Source organism: Alternaria infectoria (assembly GCF_024043175.1).
Source record: "Alternaria infectoria strain BMP 0036 chromosome Unknown scaffold_9, whole genome shotgun sequence".
Lineage (NCBI taxonomy): Eukaryota > Fungi > Ascomycota > Dothideomycetes > Pleosporales > Pleosporaceae > Alternaria > Alternaria infectoria.
The window spans coordinates 287,711-298,398 of record NW_026250698.1 but is presented as its reverse complement, the minus strand read 5'-3'; the positions used below and the strand labels follow the sequence as shown (position 1 = coordinate 298,398).

The 10,688-nt window shown below is 55.6% G+C and overlaps 3 protein-coding genes across 3 annotated transcripts; 2 read left to right on the top strand and 1 right to left on the bottom strand.

Annotated features, from left to right (window-relative positions):
• Window positions 1–512: 512 nt before the first annotated feature.
• On the top strand, window positions 513–1,881 carry J4E92_006054 (uncharacterized protein; the record flags this gene model as incomplete). Its single annotated transcript, XM_051497429.1, has 5 exons — window positions 513–530; window positions 582–629; window positions 690–762; window positions 818–1,209; window positions 1,261–1,881. 5 exons carry the CDS (start codon window positions 513–515, stop codon window positions 1,879–1,881), a joined length of 1,152 nt encoding a protein of 383 aa, XP_051352076.1.
• Window positions 1,882–3,027: 1,146 nt separating this feature from the next.
• J4E92_006053 (uncharacterized protein) lies at window positions 3,028–4,979 on the bottom strand (the record flags this gene model as incomplete). The annotated part of the gene is made up of 2 exons (XM_051497428.1): window positions 3,028–4,724; window positions 4,772–4,979. 2 exons carry the CDS (start codon window positions 4,977–4,979, stop codon window positions 3,028–3,030), a joined length of 1,905 nt encoding a protein of 634 aa, XP_051352075.1.
• A 278-nt stretch (window positions 4,980–5,257) lies between these two features.
• Window positions 5,258–9,460, top strand: J4E92_006052 (uncharacterized protein; the record flags this gene model as incomplete). Its single annotated transcript, XM_051497427.1, has 3 exons — window positions 5,258–5,319; window positions 5,373–9,050; window positions 9,097–9,460. The coding sequence occupies 3 exons, from the start codon at window positions 5,258–5,260 to the stop codon at window positions 9,458–9,460; spliced, it is 4,104 nt and encodes a 1,367-aa protein (XP_051352074.1).
• Between the last annotated feature and the right edge of the window lie 1,228 nt (window positions 9,461–10,688).

The following is a 10,688-nucleotide window of genomic DNA, read 5'->3' as shown; positions in this document are numbered from 1 at the left end:
CCGCGTAAAAAGTAAACTCTCGTGGCCAGTAACACCTGGTATGTGTGGTGGGTACATGAATACCGAGGAATAGGTCTAGGGGTCTCTTTTGCGCCCAGGATTAGCGATCAGGATTCACGATCAACGATGCAGGAGGCGCCTGAACAGTGAAGCCTGGAGGTGCGCCACATGTGGCGTCGGTTTGGCAGAGCTGTGGCGTACAGCTCCAGTGTCAGTGTGAGTGGCAGTGTCAAGTGGTAATGTGTACCAGTTGACTGTGGTTGACGACAGCCTAACCTAGTGCACCGTGTTTCCACGACCTTCTGAGCAAACGACGCTGGCTTTATGAGAATAAAGGCTGCAATCGATTTCACATTGCTCCTGCTTCTACTTTTACCCTCTTTCTCACTACGCGGTACTACTAAACCCCGCCAAGAAGTGCCTCATCATCCCCACTACCTCACCTCCAACACCGACTCCGACACCCCGCCCACCCAGCTCCATCTTCAACCACACACCCAGCAACCGCCAAGATGAAGATCACATTCAAGGTAGACACCGACTGCCTTGTTCAATACACTACAGCCAGCTAACCTCTGCAGGACCTCAAGCAAAACAAGTTCGTCATCGAGGCCGAGCCTTCGGAAACGGTGCGCAGACCCGCCACATCCAGAAAATTATCGCAACCGCCCTGCTGACAGACACTCTAGATTGGCACCCTCAAGTCCAAGATCCAGGCCGAGAAGGGCTGGGAAGTTCCCCAGCAGAAGCTCATCTACTCCGGTAAGCTGCTGAGGTGACATGGCTGCTCAGCACAGTCGCTGACACAAGACAATAGGCAAGATCCTGCAAGATGCCAACACAGTCGAGTCGTACAACATCGAGGAGAAGGGCTTCATCGTCTGCATGGTCTCCAAGCCAAAGGCCGCCGCCGCATCGTCAAGTAAAGCAGCGCCCTCAACGCCCGCTCCCGCAGCAGCCCAGACGCCCGCAGCTCCTGCCGCGCCCGCACCTTCATCCAACACACAAAACGCCCCCGCTACACCTTCTCCGGCACCAGCCCAGGCATCCGGCGAGCGCTTCAATGACCCCTCGGCTCTGACTATGGGTGGAGAGCGCGAGGCCGCCATTGCCAATATGGAGAGCATGGGTTTCGCACGCGCTGATATTGACCGGGCCATGCGCGCCGCCTACTTCAACCCCGACCGCGCGGTTGAGTACCTTCTAACGGTAGGACAAGTGACCGTTCTGGCCTCGACACACGTGCTGACATCATTCTAGGGCATTCCGGAGAGCGCGATCCAAGAGCAACAGCAACAAGCACAAGCCCGTGCCCCGACCTCTCCCACGCCCGCTGCTGGCGGCGACACAGGTGCGACACCTGCGCCTGCCGGAAACGCACCATCCGGGGGTGACGAGCCGATGAACCTCTTCGAGGCCGCTGCCCAGGCCGCTCAAAATCGCGGAGGTGCTGGCGGTGCCCGCTCCGGTGGTACTGGCGGCGGTGCTGCGGCCGGTGCGCTCAACGCCAACTCTCTCGAGTTCCTGCGCAACAACCCACAGTTCCAGCAGCTACGACAGGTTGTACAGCAGCAGCCACAAATGCTTGAGCCCATCCTACAGCAGGTCGGCGCGGGCAACCCTCAATTGGCGCAGATGATCGCAAACAATCCAGAGCAGTTCCTGCAGCTCCTGGCCGAGGACGCAGACGAGGACGCGCCGCTGCCACCCGGTGCTCAGGCCATCTCTGTAACTGAGGAGGAGCGCGAGGCTATCGAGCGCCTGTGTCGCCTTGGGTTCGAGCGCGATCTCGTTATCCAAGCATACTTTGCATGCGACAAGAACGAGGAGCTGGCCGCGAACTTCCTGTTTGACCAACCCGACGATGCCGACGACCAGTAGAGGGACCTCGAGTTCTGTGCGATCACTGTGCGACCTTACCATACCCGATGTCGACCCTCCTCCGGCTGATATCACCGTTACAATCGCACGACAACCATCCCGAAATTGGACGAATACTATCTCGAGTCCACTCCCCTCACACGGCTCAGTGCAGTTACTTGGGGATACGGAAAGGAACATTCCGACTAGTCCCACAACTTACCATGACGATAACATGATACCTTCCGCATGCGGCACGCGTAGGAGCTGGACCTGCTGGTTTCTGGGTAGTAGATGGACCGGCGTATGCCTGCTGGGCGAAAGTAATAGCTCATCAATAAATCACCACCCCATTCCACGTTATTGAATTGCAACATGACATGTAGTATATCGCCGAACTGACATGCCATTGACTAGTTGACTGGATACCGTACCCCAACACTACCATTACTCACGTTCTACCCGAAAACGCACCGGCACCCTGAAACGGTGAACCGCAAAGATAAAATAGAAAAAAGCTACACCGAACCCTGGCTCCAAGCTGTTCCGAGAAAGGTATACCAAGGTGAAGGGGGGAGAGGAAAAGCACAGCCTCACTCGTCTGACCCACCCCTTTGTTTCTTGGATCCTCCAAAAGAAAAACAGTCGTCTATGCCATCTACCCAGACCCCACGTTCACGATATGTCCTTTTTTTCGCGGTCCAAACTGCCGCGTCGGTCTGCGACCCGCGAGAGTTGTTTTTAGCTGTTGGCGTTGGCGTTGGCCTTGTGTGTAGCATGGTAGTTATTTTTGCCATCCCCTGACGGCCCGCTCCCTTGCGTTGATCGTTCTGGATCCCGCTTCCGCATTCTTATCTAGGGTTTATATCCGCTTGGTCGGTTTTATCTTTGTTGCTTTTGGCCGTGGACATGCTGGTGATGTGCTGTGACGCGACTTGTGGTGGCGAAGGGATGGTGTGATGCTGGATGGCTGCATGAAGGGATCGTGAGTTTGATTTAGGGGATGTGGGGAGGGTTGCTGTAGGTGTTGTGTGGTGAAACATTTCCAGAAAATTACAGGTGGTGGATCAGAGTAGTAAAGAGGTAGACGTAAAGACATAGCTAGATAAACGACCCAAAGGTATCAATTCCGCAGAACAGTGTTATACGAGTAGACTAGATAACTGATCACGCTTCGACGGCAGTAGCTTTCCTCTTGCGACTCCTCTTCTTCTTTTTCTTCTCGCCCTCGACAATGTTGCTGTCGTTGTTATTGTCGTTACGATTGTCGCGCCTAGGTGCCGCAACCTCTTCTTCGCCAAGCAGAGTCTCGAATCCACCCTTTGGTCCGTCAGGGTTGCCAAAAGTGTCTTGCCTCCACTGCCTGATGCGAGCCTTCTTGCTGAGAAACTTCTTGTCCTTCTTCTTCTTGATGGGATCTCTGAACGCGGCGAGTTTCTTCAGGCCCGCGAAGTCGTTCAGGGCTTTGTCGTCTGCAAGCAGGATATCGCGCGCAGTCAGACCGAAACTTGTGGGAGATGTTTCGCGGTAGCGGAAGCGGGAGGCGGCTTTAGAGGGCTTAGCAGCGAGAGCGGCTTCGTATTCGAGGTTCTGGTTGACGAGGTTTTCTATCAGGCGGCGGTCGCGACGTGCGGTGGATTTGGCTTCGGCGCGTTCTTGTTTGCGCTGCTTGGAGGACTTCTTGGAGGATACACCGGCTTCTTCGTCATCGTCCTCTGCTTCAGCGTCGGGCATTTCCTCGTCGGATGAGAGGTCGGGTCGCTCTTCTTCGGAGTCGTCCTTGAAGTCAGGCACGAGATCCTTGATATCGATATCATCGTCGAACTTTGGCTTCTTAGGCTTCTTGCTCTTCTTACCGCCTTCTTCCTCATCCTCGACAGTGTCTCCGTAGTAGGCATCACCGAATCGCTTCTGCATTTCGGCGTCCCACTGCTCATCTGACCAGTCGGCTTCCAACACCTCCTTCCACTCGTCAATGTTGAAGTCCCTGCCGCTCAGACCTCCGATCTTGCGGATCTGCTTGACCTTGCTCTCCATGTCTTCGACCTTGAGCTTTCGGAGACGTGCAAGCTCCTGCTCCTTCTCTCGTCTCTCGGCTTCTCTCTTCTGTCTCGCCTGTTCACGGGCCTTGCGTCGGCCGCTCTTGTCGTCTCGGCGGACCGTAGTGCTTGCGACAGCATCACGCGCATATGTCATGATCTTCTCGTTCGCACCCGTTGTATCCTCAAAGTATAGGTTGTACGAGTTTTCCCACTCGTCTGCGGCGGCATCTTCATCTTCATCGTCGGACAAGAGGGGTTGAAAGCGGGCAGATTGCGTGGGTACCCAAGCGCGAGACGCCATGAAGTTGGACAGGAAAGTCTCTGGGTCCTGGTCGGCCTTCTCGACATCCTCGGCGGTGATCTTGGGTTTATCGCTCTTGGACTTCTGCGGCTTCTCCTTTGCGACGATGAAGTCGTCGTCTTCCTCCTCATCAGCATCCTTGAGCGCCTTGACGAGATCCTGCCTAGCGTCTTCCTGTTCCTGGGCATACGTCCTCGGCGGCGCATCCTCATCCTCGTCTTCGCCCGTGTACTTCCCCTCAAGCAGATTCTTGGTATGGTAGTCCCGAAGTGTCATTGATGGCTCCTTCTTCTTCTCGTCTGTGCCATTTTCGCCCTCTTCGAGTTCGCGGTAGAACTTGACTTCCTTGTTGTAGATGCGAGGGTCCTTTGCGCGCAGAGCCTGGAGGGTGGCATTGACCTGTTCGTCGAGATCTTCGTCGAGTAGCTCGGCTGCATCGTCTTCCTCCACGCCCTCTTCGGAGTCTTCCGACTCGTCGCCGCCGTTTTGGAACGCCTTGTCCTTGCCGTACTTTTCCTCTACTGCACAAAGTTAGCACTGAAGGTGACTATGCCCTGACTAAGCCTACATCGGAACTGCTCGGCGCGCTTCTTGTTGTGCTCGAACTTGCGGGCGTATTCCTCGTTGACCTTGAGCGAGACTCCGCCGCCGTCGCTGTCAGAGCCTTCATCGTCGGTGTTGTCGAGCAACTTGGCCTTTTTCGCGGGGGGCTCGTTGGCGGCGTTCAGATCGCGCTTGACGCCGCTGCTGCGCTTCTTCTCCTTGGTGCCTGCCATGGTGGATGTTGTGGATGTCGAGGTTGTGCAGGAGCGTCTCGCGCCGGGCCTTCACAAAATTTTGGTGGAGTAGGCGCTAGCGCGTGAACTGACGTTCGCCGCGGCGGTGACGATGGACCCGCCGCAACACCAATCGAGCGGTGCATGGGCGAGGAGGTGCACCACGCGACACGCCCACCCACGCCGCCGAACATGTATAATAGCCTGCCTGTCTTGTCTCTTTCTGCTTGCTTCTAAGATACCCATTCCTATAGCGTCTGTCCGCAAGAGTCGGCAGCATGGCGGAGGAGAAGCCGCCGCAGCTCAGCATAGAGCCCGTGTCACGGCCGCTGGATCTGATGTAGGCCGAGACGATGTGACCGAGTACACGGGCATGCTGACAATTGCATACAGACCCGTCGTCATCAAAGAAGCCGCCCTCGACTCGCCCACCTTCCGCGCGACTGCCGTCCACTACGGCGACCAGATCGAACTGATAGAGCGATGGCTTCACTCCTTCATCAGCGCAACCTCGACGCTCGCCGCAGAGTGCAACAAGATGCAGGGGCTCGTGGACACGTACATACAGACCTCGCACCCGCCGCTGCAGCTCTCCGAAGCCGTCGTCGACCACGACTACACCGTCCTGGCCCTGAAGCGGTTCGGCGAGGGCGCCCGCGAGTTCTGGAACGGCACGCTGCGCAGCATGAAGAGGGCCGAGGCGACCATGTGCGAGCCCATGCGGGCGTTTGTGTCCAACGACCTGCGCATGCTGAAGGAGGCGCGCAAGAACCTCGACTCGACACAGCGCATCTTCGACGGAGCCATTGCGCGGTACGCGGGCCAGGTCAAGACAAAGGAGGCATCTTCGCTGAGAGAAGACGCCTTCCAGTTGCACGAGGCGCGCCGGGCATACCTCCAGGCCAGCATGAACTTCTGCGTCTTGGCACCCCAAGTGCGCCTGACACTGGACAAGATACTCGTCAAGGTGGTCAACGAGCAGTGGCGCGACATGAAGGCGGCAACAGATGCGTCCAACAAGGGCTTCAACATGTGGACCTCCGACGTCGAGCGCGTGCGGGGCTGGAGCAAGGAGATGGAGAACGGCGAGCGTGTCTTCAAGAGGGAGCTCCATCTAGCACGCCAGCAGATCGAGGGCGCCGCCGAAGTTAGCGCAAGACCATCGCGAGAGCTGGACACCTACGCCGCTTCGACCGTCCCATACCTTGGCGCTGCGCCTTCGTCAGCGAACCTACAATCCCCGGCGAAGCCTGAGTTCGGCAGCGACAAGGCGGAAAAGCAGGGCTGGCTGTTCCAGCGCACAATCACCGGTAAGCCGGCCAGGACCTACTGGGTCAGGCGATGGTTCTTCGTCAAGAACGGCATCTTCGGCTGGCTGACACAGGGCACCCGGTCCGGCGCCGTGGAAGAATCAGAGAAGATCGGTGTTCTACTCTGCGGTATTCGACCAGCCTTTGCTGAGGAACGACGCTTCTGTTTCGAAGTCAAGACGAAAGACACCACGATCCTTCTACAGGCCGAGACGCAGAACGACATCACTGAATGGATCTCTTCCTTTGAGGTCGCCAAGCGCAAGGCACTGGAGGATACATCCAAGGATCTGTCGGGAGCTGCCTCTGTCGACGCCGCCTTCTCTATAAGCCCTCCTGTGGCCCCTGAGTTCGCTGCAAAGACCTCCGAGGGACAAGCCGGCCAGCCTGGTGAAGACACCGTCAGCATGGACCGTACCGAATCGCTCGGCGTTCCTGGTGCTGATAGCAATGCGACACGCGGTAGCTTCGACGTGTCGGCTCGACGTGGCACAACAACTGAAGGCGACAGCAGCCGCCGCGATCACACTGCCAGAATCATGGAGAAGCTCGACTTGACAAGGAAATCAACAGTAAGCCCTCAGCTGAGTGGAAGCAACCCCTCTTCCGCCAGCGGTGGCATTGCTAGTCTTATCTCCGCAAGTCTTGCTTCAGCTAGTCATAACATTGTACAGGTCGGACAGATTGCCGCGCCTGCACCTGGCCTCCCTGATACTCGGCTTGTCATGGGCCAGACACTTCCATATACCAGTCTTGCGCCTTCCACCCTTGCGAGCCCGCCGGCTCCGACCAACCTTAGCAAAGCCGCTGTCGCTGTAAGCGGAGAGCGAGGTCTCGGGACAGGTCGCTCAGGTAACATGCCTGGTGGGCTCATGGCTAACCTCTGGGGCTCGGTCAACTGGGGATATGTCAACGTCCTTGGGCGCGAAGATGAGACCAACACGCGCGACCGCAGTCAATCTGGACCTCCGAGTCCTATTAACCCGTCTCCTGTCCTTGGACCCAGCGATGAGAAGAATGGAACACCTCCTGTTCCTACCGGCGCTGTTCATCGCAAGTCGAGCAGTATGGGCGGACCCATTCCGATACTCACCAAGACCAACCATGACGAGGTCGACTTCCCAAATTACTACCCTCTCGCTCTCCGGATGCAAGACGCTCAGTTCCGGATACTGTTCCCTACAGTGCCACGCTCGGAGAAAGTCGTGCTGGTGTTCCGAGCCGTATGGAATCCGACAGATCAACAAGAGTTCCCCGGGCGCGTGTACGTCACAACTAAGAACATATACTTCTACAGCAATCACCTGGGTCTTGTACTTATCACGGGAATAAGCATGTCTTCTATCGATGAAGTCACTGCTGCTCCCGGCAAGGACTGCGACTTTCTTTTCCTCCATTTCAAGTCGGGCGCAAGGGAGGATGGCGCTACTAGGCTCACTGTGAAGACGTTCCTCGAGCCTCTGAAATTGCTCTTGCGTCGACTGAATTTCCTCGTACGCAATACTGCCTCTGGAGAGCACAACCTCGAAGAAACGATGAAGAGAATGATCAGGATGGAGACGGATGAAAGCCTCAATGCCCCTGGTGAGGAGGGTTGGGAGGAAATCTCTCCAGACACGCCTGTTGATACAGGCTATGGCGGGAAGAACATCAAGACCAGCCTGCGCATTGATGGTAATCTGTTTGGACCATCCGGCGCAAGTGCCGCAAAGAACGCAACCAAGTTCAAACTACCGTCGCAAGCTGTAGTCTTTGCTCCAGCTGGCATGACGCAAGTTGCCGTGGAGAAGGAGTACGATATCAGCGCAAAAGGCCTATTTCATATACTCTTCGGTGACAAGAGTGCGGTGTTCCAGCTACTATATCGGGAACGGAGAGCGTCCCGCATCGTCCAAGGGCCGTGGATCACGAGCGAAAAAAACCTTCAACGACGAGATTTCGAGTACGAAATTGCACAGCCTGGTAAGAACGGAGCTGTTGTCATAAACGACTACCAGGTCATCGAAGTCCTCAACGACCATCTTTGTTACGTGGTCTCAGATCGCAAGACACCCTGGTACCTGCCAGGCCACGATCGATTCGTACTTCTTAGCAAAACAGTCATCACACATGTCTCAAAAGCACGATGTAAGCTTGCTATCCACACAAAGGTGGACTGGAAGCGCAACCCACGTTTTGCGAGGAAACTCATCGAACGCCAAGCCCTGCAAGACCTGGAGCTTGAGGCGCAAGATCTTGTTGATGTCGTCAATGATCAAGTCGCCAGGCTCGGCCACAACAGAAGCACGAACAAGGTCACAAGTATCTTTGGCCAGATCGGCGCCCAAACACAAGCTGTACAGCTCGACGCGCAGGACGTACCACCGCCGAACCGACCTCGGAAGTTCAAATTACGCCCGCAGACGACCGCATCTTTTGTCGCGCAATACATAGGGAACATCATTATAAGTGTGGTGTCAACAGTCATGAGCTGGATATTGGCGATCGTAGCCGGTCTTGGCAAAGTTATCTCAGCACACTCATTGCTCTTTGGCCTTTTGCTAGTCAGCGGTGGAGCCAACTTCTTCTATACTTCCAGGGACAGTTGGAGCTGGTGGCACGAGCGAAATGCCGCTAATTACATGTCGCGATTGGGTGTCAAGCCATCAACTACGATGACCCGCTCGATCTACATTCGCGATATCGAGGAGTCGTTCTTGAACCGGAACAACACCAATCTTGAGCTTTCAGTGCCAGTCGCGGCGAGCACTGATAACAAATGGTATGCTTCTTCACCTAGAGATGCCAACTCGGCTAACTGTATACAGCCACCAGACGTTCACAACCCTCCTCCACGATCCCTCATCTACCGTCTCCACCCAGTCTTTCTTCAAACCCTCTACGCATAGCACACAGCGCCTCCACCGCACGCGACAGAGCCTTGGCTCGCATCGTCATGATTTACTCGTTGCTTTACGCGTAGTCAATCGCATTGAGAAGGAAGTGGTGGAAGCGGAATACGAGAACTGGCTGCTGGATGAGACACATAAATGTAGCAAGGTTGGAAAGCTCCTAGAAAGCGCAGCGAAGAAGGGCAAAGAGAAGCAGGTAGAGGACTGGGTCAAAGGGTACTGTGGGGACTGTCAAAGGAGTTTGCAGGTGGTTGAGGAGAGCCGGAAGGGTCTGGTATGAGCCCTACTTCGGTTAGCCACTGAGCACAAGAATATGTAATGGGACAGTCGAATGGGGAACCTGGTAATGCTATCGCACAAGCGACGAACCGAACCTAACTTTATCGAATTTAATAACGAAATAGACCCTCAATTTCGTCAGTCAGGGCGACCTCGGCGCTCCTGACTCCGTACCTTGGGTCTCTGCTACACTTACCTTGATCATCACTTATTTTACTATCCGGCCCGCTCTCACCTCACACTCACATAAGACTCTAAGTTTTGTGCGCGCAGATCTACTCAGCTCGCACTGCTAACCTAATTAGCTGGACAACCGCAGCCATGTCTAAACTCGAGTCCGGAATGTCGTGTACGCTGAAAGATGATACCATCACAGTAAATGACGACCTCAAGATTTCCTTCCGACGCACAGTTCGTGTGCCAGATATCTCCGAGACGAACTACCTCCCCCCTAACCTCGGCGCCTTCCCACTCGAAGCGGTGTCACGGCACAGCGCCAAACTACCCAAGGCGATGATCGTAAAGAGCGGCGTTTTCTTCCCCATGTACCGTAAGTATCGTCAAACTGATTAGAAACTCGAACGTCCAACTGACAAGCATGCAGAATCCGAGGCGATGTGGATCAACTTCAGCCCTGTCCAAGAGCAAATGCATCCCTACAAGATCAGAATTTACGTCGGCGGCGTAAACGTCATCTCCGCCGAGCCCGCCATCGAGACCGTGGCCAACCAGTTCCGCCGACAAATTCGACTAGGAAAGGCTCCTGTAGACGCCAAACCCGTATCTCCCCTACAAGACTACATCGTCGTCCCACAACAGAAGTGGATCGATGGCATCGCCCACGGAGATGGCACAGTCCGGCAGTTTGTCGCTATGCCCAGCAACAGCGGGGCTTCAGTCGAAGCGCAGATCACAGGACAGGAAGCTACAGCCGGTATCCAGATCGAGATCACGCCTTACAAACTGCCCGGTCCACGAGCCTTCCCCGGTGAGCCCATGCAGATCTTCCTCAAGCAGCTCAACGGCACGACCAAGACGTTTGACGTTACCCATCTGGAGCCCATCAGCAACTTCAAGCTGCGTATCCGTGAGGTAACGGGTATACCCACGCAAGACATGCGTTTGATCTACGCTGGGAAGCAGCTCGAAGGTAAGCCAGCCACCCACCCCACTCACCACATCAACCCCCAATGAATACTAACCCTCACACCAGACTCCCGCGACTTCGA